The sequence below is a fragment of the Octodon degus genome, unplaced genomic scaffold (genome assembly GCF_000260255.1).
Source record: "Octodon degus isolate 3935 unplaced genomic scaffold, OctDeg1.0 scaffold00100, whole genome shotgun sequence".
In the NCBI taxonomy this organism is placed as follows: Eukaryota; Metazoa; Chordata; class Mammalia; order Rodentia; family Octodontidae; genus Octodon; species Octodon degus.
This window is the reverse complement of record NW_004524676.1, coordinates 2,099,889-2,123,246: the sequence shown is the minus strand read 5'-3', so window position 1 is coordinate 2,123,246 and position 23,358 is coordinate 2,099,889. Positions and strand designations below refer to the sequence as shown.

General features: G+C 46.0%; 1 protein-coding gene across 10 annotated transcripts in view; it reads right to left on the bottom strand.

The window, feature by feature from the left end:
• Pphln1 (periphilin 1) overlaps nucleotides 1-23,358 on the bottom strand; it is a 306,142-nt gene that overhangs the window by 188,345 nt on the left and 94,439 nt on the right. For 3 of the 10 annotated variants that reach the window (XM_023723536.1, XM_023723538.1, XM_023723537.1), the window contains exon 1: nucleotides 22,230-22,444. The exons of 5 other annotated variants lie outside the window; for them this stretch is intronic. In XM_023723536.1, the coding sequence (XP_023579304.1) occupies nucleotides 22,230-22,434 (205 nt within the window). In that variant the 5' untranslated portion in view covers nucleotides 22,435-22,444. Of the gene's footprint in view, nucleotides 1-22,229; nucleotides 22,445-23,358 lie in introns of those variants that run through there. 2 more of the 10 variants (XM_023723539.1, XM_023723540.1) reach the window with 2 other exon arrangements.

The window sequence follows — 23,358 nt, the reverse complement described above, 5'->3', positions numbered from 1 at the left end:
CTTACACCTGGCCTCTCTAAAGTGCTAACAACAAAACAATTGAATGAGGCTCTAGAAAAAATAAAATCAGTAATAATATCTCAGGAAACTGCAAAGATGGTGACTGCAATGAAAGCCAGGCTTAATGACTCTAGAGCAGATTTTTATCTTTAAAAAAAAAGACCTTAAGAAAATAATGGAAGCCACAAATGTTAAACATAAGAAATGTAATCCACAGGACAGATTCAAGGAGATAGCCACAGTGTCCACAGCAGATTCTGCCAATGTGAGGACAGGATCTCAGATATAGAAGACAGGCTTGCAGTTAGCGATCATGAAAAGAAAAATTTGTTAAAAATAGCAAAGAACCATGAGAAACCAACCCAGCAGCTGCTAGGTGAGGCAAAGAGTAACTTCAGGTTGACTGGAGTCAACAAAGAAGCAGGAGATAGCACAAATTATATATAGAACTATTCACAGACATCAATGCAGAAGACTGGTAAGGAACAACAACCCGACATATAGCTAAGTGAGGCATACAGAGCTCCAATAAGCCATGGTCAAAAAAAAAAAAAAAAATCTACAGCCAGGCATATTATAGGCAAGATTCCAGAAATTCAACACCAGAATGGAATATTAAAAGCTACTAGAGAGGGCTGGCCTAATAGCGCAGCAGATTAAAGTGCCTGCTTAGGCAGACGCAGGGGCTGGGAGTTCCATCCCCAGGCCTGCCGTGCCAGCAACACTCCCAGGGCGCGCTGAGATGGTGACTGAGACTGGGCATGGTGGCGCACGCCTGTAATCCCAGCACTTGGGAGGCTGTAAGCAGGAGGATCACTACGAATCTAATCTACGAAGTGAGACCCTGTACACCCTGTAGACCCTGTCCTAAATACCAAAAAAAATTACTAGAGAAAAGAAACAAATCACCTAGGAAGCAAAGCCCATCAGAATCACAGCTGACTTCTCAGCAAAAATCCTAAAACAAGGAGAGCTTACACCTTTTCAAACCCTAAAAGAAAACAACCTTCATCTCTGGGACAGGAGGGCCTGCGAGCGGAGTGTGAATCCTCATTCTGCACGCTCTCCATTGTCCCTGGGAAGGCAAGGCCTGTAGCAGCAGTGTGAGCCCGCGCTCTGCACTTCCTCCACTGTCTCTGTGACCCTGGGGCCTGTAAGAGGAGTGAGAACCTGGGCTCTGCACTGTGTTCATTGTCCCGGGCTAGCGGGCTAGCAAGGGAGGTGTGAATCCCTGCTCCGTGCTTCCTCCATCGCCCCAGGAAGCAATATCCGCAAGAAGAGTGTAAGGAAGCACACTTCTGGTGGGTGGACCAACCAGGACCCCAAGACCTGAACCTCAGGACAACCGCTGGGCACCAACAGCACAGGCGCACACATGCCTTCGGAGGGCTCGGGAGCATAGAAGGCTAGACACAAAGTCATCACGCAGAAATAGCATGCCTGTGAACGAACAACACACTCAACGAGAGAGAAATGAGGGAAAACAACCCTCTTATAACATCATCCAAAGAACGTGCAGACACAACTACAAACACACTCAGCCACGTTATCTTTGACCAAGGGGCCAAATATCTTAACTGGATGAAAGACACCCTCTTGAATAAATGGCACTGCGGCACAGTTCCTGCCTGGCAAGTACAAGACCCTTAGTTCCATTTTCAATTCCCAGTACCAATCAATCAATCAATCAATCAAAACAAGTGATGCTGGAGAATCTGGCTTTCCACATGCTCAAGACTAAAACTAGACCCATGTCTACCATTATACACTAAAATCAAAATGGATCACAGATCTAAATTTTAAAACAGAAACATTAAGCCCAGGGAGATGGCTCAGTGGAATAAGTGCTTCCCTGGCAAGCACAAGGGCCTGAGTTCAATCCCTGGTTCCGCAAAAAAAAGAAAAGAAATCAAAACAGAAACATTAAATCTACTGTAAGAGAAAGTAGATAGAAATCTTGAAGCCAGACAGTAAGGCAGAGAGTCCATGAACAAAAACCAAACTCAATGAGAAGCACTCCAAAGGGGGGGAAAAAGAATCAACAACTAGGATGTTACCCTATTAAAAAGGTTTTGCACATAAAGAATCATCAAAAAAGTGAAAAGAAAACCCACAAATTGAGAAAAAAGAAATCTTAGTCAATATAAAGTATTTTTTAAAAATCAGGCCCCAGGCCAGCAAGATAGCTCAGCAGACTAAATGCCTGTTTAGCCAACAGCAGGGAACAGCACTCAATCCCCGGAGCCACACGTCATGCCAGCCCTTTCCCAGGCACTGTCAGTTGGTCAGCAATACCGGGCATGGTGTATTTGGTACAGGGCCTCACTACACAGCTCAGACTCAAGTGATCCTTCTGTTTTCAGCCTCCTCAGTGCTGGGATTACAGGCATGTGCCACCACACCTAGCCTTGGTGGCGGGCTCAGATGTGTAGTGAGGCCCGGTACCAAATACACTAAAAAAAATAATTCAGGCCCCCCAAAATTCAAACACCTAATCCCAAAATTGGAGATAACACCTGTCAGATGAAGAAATACAATTGGCAAATAAATATATGAAAAAATGTACAACAGTATTGGTCATTGGAGAAATGCAAATTAAAGTAACACCAAGATTCCACCTCACCACAGAAAGAATGACTGTCATCAATAAGTCAACCATGGGCTGGTGAGATGGCTCAGTGGTCTAAAGCACCTACTTAGAACAAGCTAAGCAAAACACAGGGACCGCGGTTCAATCCCCCAGCACCACATGCCAGCCAGCCCCGCCCCCTGGTGGGCTGAGCTGGCCACACACACACAAAATAAATAAATTAATTTACTAATTAATTAATTTAAAAAAAAATAAGTCAACCAATAACAAACGTTGGAGGGGATGTTAGGAAAGAGGAACCCTCCTCCACTGTTGCTGGGACTTTACAGTGGTACAAATACTGTGGAAATCAATGTGGAGAATCCTATTGAAACGAGTCTCACTTGACCCAACTATTTCCTTCTGGGTTCTTTTCCAGAAGAATTAAAGACACATGACAGTGCTGTCTGTGCACGCGTGTTTATAGTGGTGCAATGGGTCACAGCTAAATCTTTTTTTTTTTTTTTTTTTTTGAAAACCGGGGATTGAACTCAGGCCCTTGCGCTTGCCAGGGAACCCCTTTTTCCCCTTAGCCACCTCCCCCCCGCCTTTTTTTTTTTTTTTTTTTCAACTGAGGAATGGATTTAAAAGGATGGATGGCATCTTTTTATACAAAGGAGTACTACACAGCCATACACACTTCGATAGCTACATGGATGCAACTTCAGACCATACTCCTAACTGAAATAAGTCAGACTGATCTAGCTGATCTATGTAAACACTGTACTGTCTCCCTAGTGTGAGAAGCTAAAATGAGTAGAAAGCTCCAAAATATACAACTGACATTCTACAATGGGAAGAAACTGTCCTAAAGAAAGAGAACTGGAATGAGGGAAAGGAAAAATAGTTAAATATAGAGAAATAGTATGATCACTATATTGCTAATTTCTCTTCAATGAAAAGAACCGTCTGGCCAGGGACAAAGATCAGTGACAGAGAGCCTGTCTGGAAAAACACAAGGTCCTGAGTTCAATTCCTGGTATCCAAAAGATAGAAAGATTTGTACCAATATGGTCTGGTTAACTAAATACCTAGATCTTGTATACTGAGTAACCAATTTAAAGATAACACTGTGGAAGTGATGTTAATAATTGTTACTCTTCTGTTTTCTTGTTTTGAAATTGTTCTACTGAGCTGAAGAGAGAGCGCAGCGGTCTAAGTCCCTGCCTGGCAGGTCTAAGCACCTGTGCAAGGTCCCAAGTTCAATCCAGAATCCCAGGCACACCATGCTGGCCAGGACACTGGGCCTGGTGGCACATGCCTGTAATCTCAGCCCTGGGGAGGCTAAGACAAGAGGATCACTATGAGTCCAAACTGCATACATAACAAGATCTCGTATCAAAAGAATAAAAAAAATTTTAAAAAATACCAAAAACTTGTTGTACTTTCTCCTTAAAATAAGATTTTAAAATATTTTTGGGGGGACTGGGGAGATGGCTCAGTGGAATTAGTGCTTCTCTGGTGAGCACAAGGGCCTGAGTTCAATCCCCAGTTCCACCAATATATATATATATATATATATATATATATATATATATATATTCTTTTTAAAGGAAGGTGACGGGCTGGTGAGACGGCTCAGTGGTCTAAAGCACCAACTTAGAACAAGCTTAGCAAAGCACAGGGACCACGGTTCGATCCCCCAGCACTACATGCCAGCCAGCCCCGCCCCCTGGTGGGCTAAGCTGGCCACACACACACACACACACACACACACAAATAAGTAAATTTAAAAAAAAAAATAAAAGGAAGGTGAAACAATATGTTGTACACAAGACACATCTGATTAAAACAGAAATTCATTGACTGAAAGTCAAAGGATAGAAAATACTATTCCATGGAACAGGTACCCAGGAAAAAGCAAGAGTAGCTGTTCTAGTCAGACAATGTAAATTTCAGGTCAAGACTGGTAAAGAGAGACAAAGAAGATCAAGGGAACAATCCAAGAGGAAGAGATAACAATCAGAACTAAATCAACAAATGCCAATACAACCACCTATATCAAACAAACATTAATTAATAAAAAACCAAATGGGGGCCGGCGAGATAGTTCTGCAGTCATCTTCTTAGACAAGCACGGGCAAGCGCGCGGGGACTGTGGCGGGACTGTGGTCCTATCCCAGGCACCACTTGCAGCGCCAGGCCCGCCCCCCGGGTGGGCTGAACCGGCCACCAAAAAAACCCAAACAAATGAGCAACAATACAATTGTATGGGGGGATCTCAATGCACACCTCACAAACAGATGAATCAACAATGGAAGATTAGAACTGAGTCAAGCTGCAGCCCACGGCCTTAAGAGCCTGCTCCATTCCCACGACATGAAACACGTGTTCTTCTGAGCTGCACATGGGCACCCTCCACATCAGGCCCCACACTGGCTCACAGAATATGCTCGAATGCAAAGAAATTAAAATTTCCCATACGTGTTATCAGACTGATACAGGGAGAAAAACTGATCTCCCAACCTAAAAGGTACCTGGGATGAGTTCATGTTCTCTAACACCGAAGAATGAATTTTAGGAGCAAATGGATATTATGAGCCGAATATATTTATTGAGAAAGAAAGCTCCTGTCCAAAAGAGGGACAGGAGGGGAGCCCGGATGGGGTGGTTCCCGGAAAGCTGTCTCTTCCAGGGACATTTATGGAGGAAAACCATGAGGTGAGGTGGGTCTAAGTGGTGGAGAACATGGGAACTCGCTTAGGTGGGCATGAGGTGGGGCAAAACTACGGTCAACCAATGAGATTACAAGCACCATGGCTCAGCTATAATTGATTAAATCCGGTACCAAATGGGGAAGCAAGTCACGTAGCAAGTGGGCATGAATACAGGACAGGGTCTTCCTGTTGGGGATGGAGCTAGTGACTCATTTGGGCTATTTCAAGGTGATTGATACCTATTCAGAATATCAATGCCTGGTGCCCGTCCCTAGGAGGTATGTAGCTGTGTTTCCTCTTTTTGTCTTGGTCTTGAGGTCCGGCCCATATGGTCTGTGTCTTCCCAAACTTGCGAAGCCACCTTGTCTTCCATCTTGTCTCCTTCAGCGCTTGAGTGCAATGCAATTGGAAATGAACGACGAAAGAAATCACAAGAACTGTCAGAACACACCGAAATTTAGTAAAGCCCTCCTGAAAAACAACCAATGGGTCACCAATGAAATTAGACAGCTTCTAAAATTAAATACTGACAAAAAAAAAAATACTGCAACTTATGGGACGTTATGAAAGCATCCTACAAGGGAAATCTCTAGCAGCGAACACCCGTATCATGAAAACATTTATTTGAGAGAACTCAAGTAAACGAGTTTATGTATGCTAAACAAAGATTCTAGGAAAAGAAGAGCAGGTCAGGGACAACTCTGTAAGAGGAAGAAATTATAAAGACGACCGCAGGAAGTAATGCACCGGAGACTAAGAAAGCAATACAAAGAATTTGTTCTTTGAAAGATAAAAGACAAGCCATTATCCAACCGTATTGAAAAAGAAAGACTCCATGTCTTTTTTTTGTCAGCATTATCCTTAGGGACGCAAAGGATAAAAGCACAACAGATCCTGCAGAAATCCAGAAGCTCATCTCTACCTACTTCAAAAGTTTGTATTCTAATAGGATGAAATGTTCAGAAGAAATAGACAATTCCTACATACATGTGAATTTCCAATGCTGGATAAGAAAGATATAAAAATTGTACACAGCGGCAGGGGCTCAATCCCAGCCCGCCACGCTGGTGCCGGCCCTGCCCCCAAGGCGCACGGAGACTGAGGGCGGGCATGGAGGGGCGCACCTGCAATCCCAGCGCTCGGAAGGCTGCCAACGGGAGAATCACTACGAGTCTAATCTACATAGTGAGACCCTGTAGACCCTGTACTAAACACATAAAAAAAGATATAAAAATTGTAAATGACCCAATATCAATTAATCAAAAATCACGGCTGAATTCTACATGAAACTTAGAGCGACCTAATAGCACTACTTCTGAAACTGTTTAGGACACTGAAAGGGAAGCGATGCGCCCCAGTTCATTTCTGAAAGTAGGCAGAACCCAGATAGCAAAACCATGCAAGGACCCAACTAAGAAAAGAATTACAGGACAATCTCCCTAATGAACACAGATGCCAAAGTCCGCAGTAAGATACTGGCAAACAGAATGCGGCAAATCATCAAGAGGATTATACAACAGGACTAAGATTCATCCCAGAGATGCAGAGAGGGTTCAATATACGTAAATTGATAAATGCAATACACCAATATTAACACAGCCAACGACAAACACTGTATAATTAATCATCTCAGTGGATGCAGGAAAAGCTTTAAACAAAGTCCAGCACCAGGGCCAGGGATATAGCTCAGCGGCATAAGCACCTGCTGGCCAAGCAAATGGTCCTGAGTTCGATGCCCAGTACCAAGTCCAGCACTCATCCATGATAAAAATCCCTGGAGAAAATAGGAATAGAGGGTCTTTACCTCAATCTGATAAAAGTCATCTATGACAAACCAACAGCCAACATCATACAAAACAGATAAAAACTAAAAGCTTTTTCACTCTAAAACCAGGAACAAGAGTTAGGGCGCTGGCATGCTTTTATCCACGTAGGCTGCTCGCACGCCTGCTTGTGAGGAGGGAACCCAGGGAATGTTGAGCTACATTCCTAGCCCTTTTCTTTGACAAGGTCTCAGTAATTACTCATTATGGCCTTGGGCTTGCAATTCTCCCGTCTCAGTCTCCCCAGTAGCCTGGATCAGTCTGCATCACCACAGCCAGCGGCTCCTTGCAGTCTTTTTCACAAACCATCCTGGACAGCAAGTTCTCCGGTACTCCAAGTTCCGACAGAGAAATTTTGCAGCATTATGTGGTAGTATTCACTAAGCCTAAACCAACTTTTTTTTTTTAAGGCAAATTTATTTTTTGTTTTTTTTTAAATGTTTATTTATTTATTTATTTTGTGTGTGTGTGTGTGTGGCCAGCTCAGCCCACCAGGGGGCAGGGCTGGATGGCATGTGGTGCTGGGGGACTGAACCGCAGTCCCTGTGTTTTGCTTAGCTTAGCTTGTTCTAAGTAGGTGCTTTAGACCTCTGAGCCATCTCACCAGCCCCTAAACCAACTTTTAAAAACTGACTCATTATAAATGAACCACAAAGTCCATTAAGTTAAAAAAAAAATCTTTCTTGTTAAAGAGTTTTAGCCATCGTGGCAAAACGATGGCAAATTAAATGGAAAAATAATTGGGTATGTAAATTCATAAAGAACAGAAGACAAGGAGTTAATTATACTACAGACCAGTGACACACCATTGTTCATTGTTATGTGCAAAAGGATTTAAAATTTTCCAGACTAAAAACGAAAAAGAGTTAGGGCCTGTCCCTGGCTGGTGGGGGATCGATCTGGCTTGGACGGATGGATCTGGCTGGACGCTTCTTAGCTGCAGGGGCTCGGGCAGCCCGACCAGTGCGTACTATAGATATCCAGTATCCACACGCCACAGGGTGTAGTCTGCGATTGCCGCTTGAGTGACTGGCAGTCACCCCAAGTCAGGGGAGCAAGGACACTTAAGGCTTGCGGAACCCTGACACCTGCGTGGACAAACGGAAGTTGGAAATGCGGCACAGCCCTTAGCAGAGTACTACTCAGTCAGAAAAAGGGGCAAAGTCCTGACATGCCACCATGTGAGTGACCCTGGAGAGCGGCTCTGAGGAGAGAGCCACACAGAAGACCACGCGCTACAAAGGTGGATTCCACAGGGCTGAGGGCTGAGGGGGTGCTGGCAAGGACAGGTGGTGTGATGTTTGCACAATCTTGGGTTTACTAAAAAGCCAATGAGCTGTACATTTGTGCAGTTCTGGGGACTGAATCACAGAGCCTTTGCACCGAGCTACATCCGCAGTGCTTGGTTAATGTTTAAAACAAGGTCTTCCTAAGTTGCCCAGGAAGGGCTGGAATTTAGAAGCCACCTGCTTTACCCTCCCAGACTTGTGGTCATCCAGTTACTGTATTTCACACTTTAAAATGTGACTTTTAAACTTGGTGTGGTGGCCAGCACACCTGTAATCCAAGCACTAAGAAGCTTTAGGCAGGACTACTGTGAGTTCAAGGCCAGCCTGGACTATTGCAAAAAAAAAAAAAAAGAGCAGGGGATAGGGATCAGCAGCACAAGCACCTGCCTGACAAGCACAAGGTCCTGAGCTCAAGTCCCAGTAAAAAAAATAAAGTCGTAGAGACAGCTCAGTGGTGAGCCAGCCACGGAGACGGGGCATGGTGGTGTACGCCTATAATCCCAGCGCCAGGGAGGCTGAGAAAAGGGGAATCACCACAAGTCATATCTGCATAGTGAAGCCCTGTACCAAATACATGAATGAAGAAAAAATTAAAATAAAAATTGTGAATTTTATATTACATGTAGAAATTATACATGAATTTTTAATTTTTTTTAATGCACTTAGTACAGGGTCTACAAGCTCTCACTACATAGATCTGACTCCTAGTGATTTTCCTGTTTTCAGCCCCCAAGCGCTGGGATTACAGGCACACACCATCAGCCCCAGCGCGCCCCAGGGACAGGGCCAGCACAGCTTGTGGTGCCGGGATCAAACCCCAGCCCCTGAGCTCTGCCTAAGCAGGCGCTTTAGTACACTGAGCTATCTGGCCTGCCCTTATATCTGAACTTTTAAAAGAAATTCATTGTTTGGAATTTAAAAAAAAAAAAAAAATTGGTGCCCCCCCGGGCTTGGCGGTTCCCGCTTTTATTCCCGGGGTTTTGTTGGTTGGGGCGGCAGGTTGGCGTTGTTTTGGGGCCCCCTTGACTTGCTTGTTGGGACCTTTTTTCAAAAAACAAAAAGAAAGTGCAAAACCAGACTCAGTGTTTTTCACAAGCATGCGAGCTGCCTTGTCCAGCTGCTCGAGAGGCGAAGGCAGGAGGATCCGCAGCGCAGGGCCATCGAGGGCAATAAAGCAAATTCAGGCCTCAAAAAGTAAAATGCGAAAGGCATCCTTTCGAAGAGCAGCACAGGCCTGAACAGCAGGGCAAGGAAGGCACCTTGGCAGTGAAAGCTGAGGCTGGTGGGGACACAGGGAAGGGCAGAATCACGGCCTGCACTGCGCTCCTTGGGCAAGAGCACCCCAGGACCCCACCTGAGCCCCCCAGCTGCTCCACGACCCTACCCTCTGTTTCAGGCTCTGTCTGCAGTATGCCAGTCTCTTGACAAAACACAACGAAAAGGAAAAGGAATTGCTAAATAAGCATTTATTTAATAAGAAAACCTCAGCACTAGGAGGCCGAGGCAGGAGGAGGCCAGCCTGGGCCACCAAGGCCCACACACGGATGCACTGACAGGTAAGGCAGGGTGTCCTGTGACAGCACGGTCCTGGGGTCGTGCGCCAGCCTGACAGGTGAGCCCAGAATCCTTGGCTCTGGGGTCAAGAGGTGCTTGCAGCCCCGGGGGGCTCAGTCCGAGTACCGGTCACTGCGGTCTGCAGGGCTCCAGTCCTGCAGGACAGGGTGACGGAAAGGCTGTAGGACCAGCTCCAGGGCACTGTCGTGCGCCATCACCCCATTGACAGACCCTGCCTCATACCCTGTCTAACCCTTGTCACTCTAACAGATGAGGCAATCAAGCCAGGCATGCTGGGACACACCTGTGATCTCAAGTCACAGAAAGCTGAGGCAGGGAGGCTGCCATTTGTGCAAGATCAACCTCAAGAAAATAAAAATAAAAATAAATGCATATAAAACAAAATCAGGAACAAGACAAGGATGTCCATTGTCATCACTCTTATTCTATATAGCTCTGAAAACTTTAGCCAGAGCAATTAAGACTATAAAAAGAAATAAAATAGGAAAAGAAGTTAAATTGTCATTGTTCATGAGGGACTTGATACTCTACATAGAAAACACCAAAAACTCTTACCAAAATTTCTGGATTTAATAAGCAAATTCAATAGCTTACTTGGATTCAAAATCAAAGGCATTCCTGTACATAGATAACAAACTCACTGCAAGAGAATTTAGGGAAACATCACCTTTATTGTAAACTTCCAAAATAATGAAATGCCTAAAACTCAATCTGATGAAGGAAGCAAATACCAAATATGTAAATGAAAAAACACTCGACAGCTCTGGTCATTCAAGAGATGCAAATTAAACAACACTGAGACTCCATCTCAATCTGGAAAAAATAGCTTTTATTAAGAAATCAACCAATAATAAATGTTGTGGGGCAGTGGGGAAAAAGGAGCCCTCCCCCCATCTCCCGTTGGTGGGAGTGTGGACTGGTGCAGCCGCTGTGGAATTCAGTGTAGGATCAGAGGTCCGATTTGACCCAGATATTCCTTCTTGGCATCTTCCTGAGAGAATTAAAAAGTGTCATCCCACAGTGACACATGCTCACCCTTGTTTAGAGTGACACAGGGTCTAAAAGATAGGACTTGGAAATGGCTCATGTGCCCACCAACTGCAGAATGGATAGGGGTTTTTACGGAGTACTACTCTGCCATAAAGAAGAATAAACATCGAACATTCCTAGGAAAATATATAAACTTGAGGATCTTCAAGTGAAATAAACCAGACACACATTTAAATACCACAGCTATTTTTCTGGTGTGAAAAACCAAAACTGTAAACAAGGACCAAAATGTAGAACAGGTAACTGAAATAGAAAGAAAATGTCTAAACAGGGAGAGGAGGAGGGAAGTGTAGGGCCTCAAAAAAGGGTAAGTTGTTTTAAAGATACAGAAAGAAAAGTGGAAAGAAATGCAAACAAAGCTTCTGTAAATGGGGATGGGAGGAGGGACTGAAAGGAGGCAAGAAGAACGAAGAGGGCTGGGGAGACGGCTCAGTGGAATAAGCACTTGCCTGGCAAGCGCAAGGGCCTGAGTTCAATCCCCGGTTCCACCAAAAAAAAAAAAAAAAGAATGAAGAATCAATTATATCATGTACAGACACAGATTCTCTGCACGAATAAAATCTGATTTTAAAAAAACACCACACCTAAAACAATGAAAAGACATTATAGGTCAGTATAAATCAATGAAACCAAATATGGACTGAGTAAGTAGAGAAAAAAAAAAAAAAAAACGAAAATCATCAAAATTAAGAAATCTAGGACAGCCAGATAGCTCAGCGGACTAAAGCACCTGCTTAAGCAGAGCGCAGCGGCAGGGGTTCAATCCCGGGCATGTCCTGATGGCCCCGCCCCCAGACCCTGCTGGGATTGTGATTGAGACTAGGCGTGGTGGTGCTCACCTGTAATCCCTGCACTTGGGAGGCTGAAGACAGGAGGGTCACTACAAGTCTGATCTATGTAGTGAGACCCTGGAGGCCCTGTACTAAATACATAAAAAACAAATAAATAAATCTGTGGGCCAGGGATATGGCTCAGCGGCATAAGCGCCTGCCTGGTAGGCTTAAATTCCTGAGCTCAATCCCCACTAACATAAAACAAACAAACCACTACAAAAAAAAAAAAAAAAAAATGGGGGCCGGGGAGATGGCTCAGTGGAATAAGCACTTGCCTGGCAAACGCAAGGGCCCAAGTTCAATCCCTGGTTCTGCCGCCCTCAAAAAAAAAAAAAAAAATCTGTAGATATACATAGTCTTACTGATCTTACAGTAATTAAAAGGGTTGCTAGGGATGGAGTACGATGAGCAACTTTATATTAATAAATTAAATGAATTGACATAAACATTCTTTGAAAGATCCAAAGTAACCAAAGATAACTTAAGAAATAAAAAATATGAAAAAAAAGAAATAAAAAATATGAATCAGCAGTGCACTGAGTTTCCTATTGTTGCTATAAATTTAGTGCTTAAAACAAGCACAAATTATCTCAGTCTAGAGAGCGGTTCAGGTCCGCCTAAGCGCACCGTGGGCAGAGCTGCACTTCTCTGCGCCGCGAGGGGGCGCTGTGTATCCTAGACTTTCGTGGCTTCTGGCGTCTCCCTCCCACACACCTTTCTCCATCCACCGAATAAGCAATGGCAGGTCAACACTTCGTACAGCACAGGACTCTGACCACTTTTTTCTCTTTCTCACTTTCAAGAATCCCTGTCAGAGCTGGGGATGTAGCTACTGGGAGAGAGCTAGCCTGGCGTTCACAAGGCGCTGCATTCTGGTGGCTGAACCCTAAACACACTCCTTATAATTTCACTGGGCACACGGACAGAGATAATCCAGCACATCCTATCAGCTCAAAGCCCTTAATAATTATGCCTGTAAAATCTCTTTTGCCATGTGAAGTAACATTTGCAAAGTGCAGGTACTAGGGCACAAATGGCCCCACGGGGCTATCATTCTGCCTGCCATGTCCTATAACAAGCAGTTCAATTCGTATTCCAAAACCCATGTTGGTGCTTGTGCCTCAGACGCAAACTCCGGGATCCTGTCCCAAGCGCCAGCATCATGGTGACCAGTCACCATCCATGTCGTTACCTTTGCACCATCCAGCCAGGTCCAGATGACATATTTCAAGAATGCAGCCTTGCAGGGCTGGGGATACAGGTCCGGGGCACAGCTACAGTTGAGCAAGCCAAGGACGTGAGCATTTAATCATGCCAGTGGATGGGGGAATGCTCTGACTTCATCCTATGAGGCCTCTGTTTCCCTAACATTCAACTGCAGGCAGAGCTATCACCAGAAAACCACAGGCCAACACCCCTTCTAATTACAGGCCTTGCATGCACACCCGTGCACGTCCCCAGCAAAATACTAACAAATGTAGTGACATCGAAAACTCCATGTGTGCATTTAGAGGCGGATTATTCCTTTGTACAGGTCAGATTAATACCCACAAGTCAAGGAAAATAATACACTATTTTAATATAGTAAGACAAAAAAAAAACTAATATGCACAGAAAACAACTTTTAACAATAATCCAACACCATTCGTGACATTCTCACCAAACTTGCAAAGGCTGTAATTCTCCATTCCAATAAAGTGTCTGCAATAACACAGCAAACAGACTTAACGTTGAAATACCTTCATTTGGGTTTTTGTTTTGAGACAGTGTCTCCCTATGAAGTTTCGGCTGGCCTCAATCTCGCAGCAACCCTCCTGCCTCAGCCTCCCAAGCACACACGCCACCTCGCCGGGCCTGAAAACCACCTTTTCTATGGTTGACGTGATCCTTCATATACAAAGTCTCATGAAACTCTGGCAATACTAGAACCGCTCTGCGGCAGAATCACGAATGGGGCTGGACACACAAAAACCAGGCACAGTTTAAAAAAAAAAAAAAAGTTTATTTTAGGGGAGATGCAGGTGTAGGATTATTGCTTATGTCATTTCTTAAGCAGTTACGCTCTTAATGCTTAAAAGAAGGCTAGCACTGTTTGCGCAGAAGTTGGTGATTCCTTCCCCCGAATAGTAATGAAATTACTTCTGCTGAGTAAACTTTGTATGTCATCTTATGATAAAAGCTGAAACTAGGGGCCGGGAGATGGCTCAGTGGAATAAGCGCTTCCCTGGCAAGAGCAAGGGCCTGAGTTCAATCCCTGGTTCCACCAAAAAATAAATAAATAAATAAATAAATAAATATAAAAGCTTAAAAAATTCCTTTGTTTCTATTTATAAAAAAATTTTCTGTATGTACCCTTGATAACAGATTTTGAAGAAATCATGTAAGATGATAAAGCATTTGAATGGCACAGTACATAAAAAAATAAGTTTAAAAGAACATTTGTTTTTACATTAAATGTTTATTTGAAATCAAATGATTTTGTACATAAAGTTCAACCAGGCGTGGTGGCGCATGCCTCCCAGCACTTGGGGGGCTGAAGCAGGAGGATCATTGTGAGTTGGAGGCCAGCCTGAGCTACGAAGTGTGCTCAAGGCCAACCTGAACCGCATAGCGAGAACCTATCTCAAAAAAGGAAAAAGGAAAAAAAAAAGACACTGCTCAGCTAGACCATGGTGGTGCACACCTGTAATCCCAGCACTCGGGAGGCACAGGCAGAAGCACAGCTGTGAGTTCAAGGCCAGGCGGGACCACATAGCAAAATCCTGCCTCAAGAAAACAAAGACAAAAAAATTCTGAAAAAGTCCAACACCCACTCATGACAAAAACCTTACACAAAACCAGAACACATGGTCCTTCTCTCAGTGTGCTGAAAACTATCTATGGCAAAACAAAAGCCAGCGCGTCCCTGGCAAGCGTAAGTACCTGAGTTCAATCCCCGGTTCTGCCAAAAAAAAAAAAAAAAAAAGCCAGCCTCGTATGAAACGGACAAAACCTGGAAGCTTTCACTCTAAAGTCATGAATCAGAGCGCGCTGTGCGCTGTCTCCACTCCAACTCGGTACACTTCTGCAGGGGCGGGGGAGATAGCTCAGCAGCACACGTGCCTGCCTGGCAAGGGCAAGGTCCAGAGTTCAATTCCTGGTACCAGAAAATCAAAACAGAACCAAAAAAAAAAAAAAAAGAAATACTTCTGAACAGCCTCCCTTGCAAGCATAAGGGCCTGAGTTCAATCCCTGGTTCTGCAAAAGAAAGAAAAAGAAAAAGAACTACTTCTAAAAACATTAGCCAGAGGGCTGGTGAGATGGCTCAGTGGTCTAAAGCACCTACTTAGAACAAGCTTAGCAAAGCACAGTTCAATCCCCCAGCACCACATGCCAGCCAGCCCCCTGGTGGGCTGAGCTGGCCACACACACACACACACACACACACACACACACACACACACACATAAATAAATAAATTAAAAAAAATAAAAACATTAGCCAGAGCAATTAGGCAAGAGAAATAAAAGTAATAACAATAAGAAAGAAAGAAGTTAAATTACCATTATTCACAGAAGACATGATATGCTATGCAGAAGACCCCAAATACTCCACCAAAAAACTTCTAGATTTAATAATCAAATTCACTAGTCTAGCTGACTACAAAATCAACACTCAAAACACAATAGCAGGGCCAGCCAGATAGCTCAGGGGATTAAAGTGCCTGCTTAGGCAGACGCAGGGACCAGGGTTCGATCCCAGCACCACATGCCCTGCCAGCCCCGGCCCAGAGGCACACTGAGAGGGCAACTGAGACTGGGCATGGTGCTGAGCACCTGTAATCCCAGCGCTTGGGAGGCTGAAAACAGGAGGATCACTATGAGTCCAAGCTATGTAGTGAGACCCTGTACCAACTACATTTAAAAAAAGAAAGAAAGAAAATGGAAAGCTGGGGGCCAGGGTTATAGCTCAGCAGCATAAGCACCTGCCTGGCAAGTACAAGGTCTTGAGTTTGATCCCTGGTACTGTCAAAAAAAAAAAAAACACTAAGCCCTTGGGGCCAGGGAGATAGCTCAGTAGAATAAGCACTTCCCTGGCAAATACAAGGGCCTGAGTTCAATCCACAATTACACCAAAAAAATAAAAAAAGAAAGAAAGAAAAATTTAAAAAACTGGGCACTGTGTCACATGCCTATAACGCCAGCGCTTAGGAGGCTGAGATAGGAGGACTGCTTTGAGCTCAAGGCCAATTTGCACTACAAAGTGAGTTCAAGGCCAGCCCAAACTGCACAGTGAAACTCTCTCAAAAGAGGGGAGGGGGAAGAACTAGTACAGCGAGAATGGCCATACTTCCAAAATCATTATAGAAATTTGTTGGAGAACCATCCACCACCTGACGCCTAACAGTCTCGGCAAAGCCGAGCCTCAGGGGAAGCTTCTCCACACCCCCTGGCACCCTCAGGTTTAGGATCGTGTGGAGGAAAGCACACGGCCCATCACCTGGGGTTTGGTACAGCAAGTGCAGAAGGTTCCTCCAGAGATGGACTCCTTGTCCCCTGCCTTGTAAGTCTGCAAACAAGGCTAAGCTTAAGCCAAGAATCTTCAACAGTAACAAGGAAGTTTACAGAGCCAAGATCTTGAGGCACCGAGAAAGAGAAAATACCCCCCCACACCAGGGCCGAGAGCTTCTGCAGGGCAGAAACAGAACAGAAAGAACAGTGATTAAGTTCCAGTCCACTCCTGGTGAATACTGTGTAGCCTATCTATCAAACTTCAGATTATCCCTTGCTTGTAGAGGAAAAGCCACATCTGTTGATTGTTTCATAAAGAAAATTTATGGAATCCTTCCTGTATAAATAAAAGATACTGAGTTTGCTCCGGATTGAAGAGACACAACACACTCTTCCCTCCTGACCCCACCATGTGGGTGTCCTTTTTTTCCTTTGTCGCCCACTTCCCCCTCTCCTCAGCTTGTTCCCTGGAAGCTGAGGCTGGACCTCAGCAAGATTGTATGCAATCTTCATCAAAACTCCAACCAAAAATGTTTTTGGAACCAGAAGACCATAAATAGCAAAAGTAATTCTGAGGAACAAAGTCAAGGTCGAGGTACTGCAGTCCCTAACTTGAAGTTTTACTACAGTTACCGTGATAAAAAAAAAACAGCATGGTACTGGCAAAAAAACTAACCCAAGGATCAGTGGAGCAGGTTAGAAGATGTAATCTCAGCACTGGGGAGGATGGAAACAGGAGGATCACTATGAGTTCGAGCTGCATTGTGAGACCCTGCACAAAAGAAAAAAAGAAATTGTGCTGGAAAACTGGCTTTCCACAGAGCAAAGATTAAAATTAGACCCACATTTTTCACCATGCACTAAACTAATGCTGAAATGCATCAAAGGTCTAAATATTAGGTGCCAGGGAGATGGCTCAGTGGAATAAGTGCTTGCCTGGCAAGTGCAAGGGCCTGGGTCCAATTGTTGGTTCTGCAAAAAAAAAAGAAAAAAACAAACAAACAAATCTAAATATTAAAGCAGAAACGTTAAACCTGCTGGGAGGTAGAATAGGTACACCTCTTAACACTGGTGTAAGCAAAAACTTTAAGAATAAAACCTGAGGCCAGGGAGATGGCTCAGTAGAATAAGCACTTCCCTGGCAAGTGCAAGGGCCTGAGTACAATCCCCGGTTCTGCAAAAAAATAAATAAATAAATAAATAGAACTTGGCTCATACAGGAACTATCCACAAAGAATCAAAGAATCAACAACTGGGATCTCATCTTATAAAAAAGCTTTTGCACAGCAAGAGAAATCAAGACAGTGAAGAGACGATCCACAAAGTTGGAAAACATTTTTGTCAATTGTTCTTCAAACAAAAGAATACTACCTAGAATGTGGAAAGAACTGAAAAATATCAGGCTCCCAAATTGAAAGATCTAATCCAGAAACAGGCATTTGAGATGAACACAACACTTCTCAGATGAAGTACAAAGCGCTAATAAATAAATATGTGAGGGGCCAGGGAGATGGCTCGGTGGAATAAGTGCTTTCAATCCCCGGTTCTGCCAAAATAAATAAATAAATAAATAAGTGAAAAAAAATGTTCCAACATCATTGGTTATTTGAGAGATGAAAATTAAAGAACAATGAGATTCCATCCCAACCCAGAATGAAAAGCAATCATCAAGCAATCAAGCAAGGGGCTGGGGAGATAGCTCAGTGGAATAAGCGCTTACCTAGCAAGCGCAAGGGCCTGAGTTCAATCCTCAGTTCCACAAAGAAAAAAAAAAAAAACAGAAATCAAGCAAGAAGGCCAGGGAGATAACTCAGTGGCATAAGCACCTGCCTGGCAAATCCAAGATCCTCAGTTCAATCCCAGTACAAATAATAATAATAATAATAAATGGATCTCTGGGGGAAAAGGAACCTAGCTCCACTGTTGGTGGGAATGCAGACTAGGAAAACCACTGTGCAAATCTGTGGAGATTCCTCAAAAAATTCGCATTAGAGGTCCCTTTGACCAAGCTATTTGGGTATTTAACCAAAAGAATTAAAGTCACACCACAACCATATACTACACCCATGCTTACAGTGGTACAGTGTGCAAGAGCCAGGCCTTCAAACAGCCCCAATGCCCATCAACTGATGGATGGACAGAAAGACATGGGGTTTTCTGCAGTGCAGTACTATGCCGTAAAGGATAAGCTGGAGACATTTATACTTCGTGGATGGAGTTCGTCTAACCAAACAAACGCACCTGGAGACCATACAAATGACACACGTGTAGATGCCTCATCGTGTCTCTGCCGTGGGAAACTCGAAGTGTAAAGAAGAACCAAAATGCCTAACAGAAATTGTGAGGTAGGAAGAAACTGTTCAAAAAGAAAGGGGAAGGGGGAAAGAAAAAAAATCAGACGCATAAAATGAAAACAAAGCTTTGTAAATAAGAAGAGGGGCTGGAGAGGGGGACAGACAGGAATCGATGTGTAGCATGGACACATATAAATTCCTTCCGTGAATGTGAACATTATGTACATCTGTTTCCTTTTTTCTGCAGTACCAGGGATCAAACTCAGGGCCTTGAGCTTGCCAAACAGGCACTGATACCAGAGTGCTATGCCCCCCCCAAAATTCCTGTTTCTTGTTTTTTCTTTTTTTTAATAAAAGCACTGTTTTGGGGTTTTTTGTTGTTGTTGTTTCATTTTGTTTTGTTTTGTTCAGTACTGGGGATTGAATTCAGGACCTTGCAGTTGCCAGGCAGGCGCTTAAGCCGCTGAGCTATCTCCTCATCCCAACATTATACACACACACACACACACACACACACACAAATAAACTTAATTTTTGAAAAATACCCAACTGCTTTCCTCTAGCAAGATAGGTATCGTGAAAAACACGAGCCTGGAGGCCTGAGTTCAATCCCCAGTAATGCCAAAAAAAAGAAAAAAGAAAAACATGTGTCCCAATATTATCACACAGAACAAAATGATCAGGAATACATTAAAAGAAATGTAAGATTTGTACACTGAAAACCGTAAGTATCACGTAAACAACTTTTGAAAGTCGAAATAAGTAGACACTGAAAGTTCACAGGGAACCAGATTTCGCCTTCGGAAAGAGCGTGCGGACGTGCCTTAGCGGTTCCTTTCAGGCCACTCTGCTGCCGGGCAACGGGGTCCCGAGGGTCCAGGACAGCGCAGTAACTTCCCACCTCGCAGCAACACACAGTAAATGCACCAGCCCCTCGAAGCCACCTCATCCTCCGGTGTGTCTCACAAACAAACCCCCCTTGCTCCCCAGCCCAGGTAGCAGCAAAGGCCTTTTTGGTACAAATGTGCATGTTCTTCCCCCCCACACACAACTAGCCCTAATTAGCTTACACACACTTGTGAATCCTACTCAGCCTTTTTTCTTAACACCAGGAACAATAAACCCCATCAAAGAAAATATTACTCAGCCTTCAAACATTTGGCCAATATCTAATTCGAGGTGGCAGTGACAAAGGAACGGTATCAGAGCTCCAAAGGACATGGGCAAATATAACTCCCAACGCGCTGGGTGTCTGATACTCTGAGCTCCCCCAAAATAGAAGAATCCATTCTAAGAAACTACAGAGACGGAGAGGAGGAGCTTTTGTTGAAGCCAAGACAGGAAGGGGCCCAGAGGTGCGGTGCCGAAGACTCCACCCCAGGAGAGTGTAATCCTGCAAGGCGGATGCAGAATCACAAGACGGGCACAGAATCAGTTGGTGGATGCCAGGTGGGGCAAAGTGAGGATGAACCACTAAGGTCACAAGGAGGCAGTACGGATCCCAGGGGAAGCAGGCCTCGGGGCAAGTGTGCAAGGAGCCCAGAGGACTTTTCAGGCAGGGTCAAAATTGACTCCATTTTGTTGCCCTTCTAACCTAGCCGAGTATGTGCCGGCCCCTCCCAAATCCTCACCCCTGTGTATGACATCTGTTCCCCAAACCTTATCTCAATGAACTATTCCTCCCAATTCCTCACCCCAGTGACTCAAGTCTTATGATACCTGTTTCCCAAAACCTTATCTCAATGAACTCTGTATGACTGCCAACTCAGCACTCCACCCAACAGGACCCCCCATGAACTAATGACCCTGCCACTTCTTCCTCTCCCCCCCTTCCGTTTTTGCGGTTTTCAAGCTTAAATACTGATCCCTGTCAATGCTCGGGGTGCACTTAGGCACTTTGTGCCGGGTGTTGCCGCTGGGTACCAGCTAAAATAAAGCGCTTCTTTTAACTTTTGGACTTGCCTCGTTGTCATCTGATTTTTGAGCTACAACAGGGTCGGGCTGGAGGGGCTTAGTCACCCACTCAGGTGACTTATGTCTAGCTAGATTTCATTGGAGCAGGCATGCCACTTATCCCTCAGGGAGACCCCTAGGCCTGCTCACTCCATCTTGGGGCCTGCCACAGCCCACAGGTGTAAGGGGCTTTTACTTTGCACCAAGGCCTCTCCCAGGGCCCAGCCCTGTCTGACTGCCCTCACCAACGCAGTGAAGAACTTTTACCCAACGCAGCCCTCTGTAATAGATAAGCACTCAAGCCGCGAAGATCCGGGGCTGCCTCCCAGGGAAAGTTCCTCCTCCCCCGCACCGCAGCGCACGCGAAGGGCTGCCTCCTCCAGCCACTGCATTCCTTCCTCGACACTCTGCACACCACGCTCGCCCATTAGCAAGAGACTCCTATTGGATTTTCCCCGAAACTGGGTAAAATCTTTTCCCCTCCCACGTACGGGCCTCTGACACAGGGCATCTCGCTCAGCCAGGGTAAATGGGAGCGGAGCAGTGCAGCCCCATAATCCCAGCACTAGGGAAGCCGGGCAGCAGGGTCACCAGTTCAAGCACACGTGGGGCAAGTCAGCTATTTAGGAAATACTTGTCTGAAAAAAAAAATCAAAAGGGGCGGGGGACTTAACCTCAGTTGGAGATCCTATTTCTATCCGAGTACCACAAAAAAAAAGTACAATAGACGAGGTTTAAAAGTGCTTTTCACTTGAAGGCAGAACTCTTCCACCAGAACCTACAAATAGATAACTAAGAACTTTTTAAAAGCTTTTATGTTACAAAACTCTGGGTCAAATTCTTCTCAGCTCAGCATATAGTGTTAATCATTTAGGGAGCATCTGCCTAACAAGTCCAGCGAACAAAGTTTATTGGGCACAAATTTACCCAGCCTCCCTCATCCTCCTCCGGAATAAGGACACCAAGATAAGAGTATCTGGCGCACTGCAAGGTTCTGGCTCCGCAGGGACGCCCGCCCACTCGCAGCTAGGACAGGTCCAGCTCCGGCCCCATCCCCACCCCGGCAAGGCCGGTAGCTCTCTGAGTCTGCGACGGCTGAGACCCATCCCGCCCACGGGTACCCCGGTGCCCAGCCCCAGAAGCCAGGCTGCCCCTGGCCCGCACCGGGGCGCCAGGCTGAACGGCCCGAGCCGCAGGACTTCCCCTGGGTTGTTTGTTTGCAGACCCGCTTGATCTTGCCCAGCGCTACGCTCCCGTTTCCACATTTTCATTCCCGTTCTGCCGCGCCCGCCCGTGCTCCAGCTCGGATTCCCACCACCGCGAACGCAGGGAGCCACACTGACGCGGACCGGGGTGGCCGAGGACGCAGGGATGCAGGCAGCGTCCCCAAACTTACTCCGAGCCCGCCGCCGGCCCGCGCAGCACCCTTCGGCGCAGAACAATGGGCACCCCGGGGGGGGGGCGGAAGGCGCCCAGGGGACACGGACCGGGCGGGTGGTCCGCCGCACCCCGGAACCGCCCGTGCGCACCTGGACGCGCGAGGGTCCACCGGTCCCCCAGAACAGCGGGGGTGACGCGCTTTCCCTCTTCATCCAGCCTCGCGGGTCGGGGCCGCGGCCGGTGGGGCGCGACTCACCAGGTGTCGTCGCCGCAGGGAGCGCGGGGAAGCTGTCCGCCAGGAGACCGCTCGCGGGCGGCGCGGGGTTCCAGAACCACCAGTTGGGAGAGCTGGCGGCCGCGGGCTGAGGCTGCGCCCCGAGGAGTGCGGGAGCCTGCGGCTGGCCGAGCAGGCTTTGGCAGGCGTGTGCGCCGTAGAAGCTGGAGGCTGCGAAGTTGAACATCCTCGCGGTGAGCGCGGTGCACGCAGGAAGTCGAGCCCCTTTCTTTGCACGAGGTCACTCCAGCGCCCTCCGCTGGAAGAACTTCCGTACCCTGGAGCAAAGCATTTCAAAAAACAAAGCCCAGCGGGCTCGCTTATAATCCCGACGCTCGCGAGGCTAAGGTAGGAGGAAGGAGGATCACATGGGCTATCCTAGTGAGCTATGCAGAGCGAGACCCGCTCTGCAAAGAAACACGGAGGAAGGAAAAAACGGTGCCTTCTAGGTCAACCTGGATTTCCTAACGAGACCGTGTTAAAAAAAAAAAAAAAATCCCAGCATTTGAGAGGCTGAAGCAGGAGGAGTCTCACCAGTTCTAAGGCAGCGTGGGCTACAAAGTGAGTCCGAGGCCAGCTTCAAGTGCACAGTGAAACCCTAATAAAGGGGAGAAAGACAGAAAAGACGGGCGTGGCGGCTCTCGCCTATAACCTCAGCACTCGGGAGGCTGCACTCGGAAGGCTGAGGCAGGAGGAGGATTGCTGTGAGTTCAAGACCAGCCTGGGCTGCATATCAAGACCTTGTCTTAAAAAAAAATAAAAAAGAAAGAAAAAGAAAAAGGCAAGCGCAAGGGCCTGAGTTCAATCCCCTGGCAAGCGCAAGAGCCTGAGTTCAATCCCTGGTTCCGCCAAAAAAGAAAAAAAAAAAAACAGAGAAAGAAAGGAGAAGGCAGAAAATCGAGCTCCAAATTGAGGACAGGTCGTGGGCGCCCAGACCGGAATGGTGCCGGGTTACAGCTATGGAGTTCGTTAGGGACAGGACCGAGTTTGGGGCAGTGGTCCCTGGACCTCTCTGTTTGGGGAAAGGTAGAGCCCGGACCGCGCGGGGCGACGCGCGCAGCCCTGGTCACCCGGCAGGCGTGCGCACCTTCAGCGCCTATGAAAGCAAACG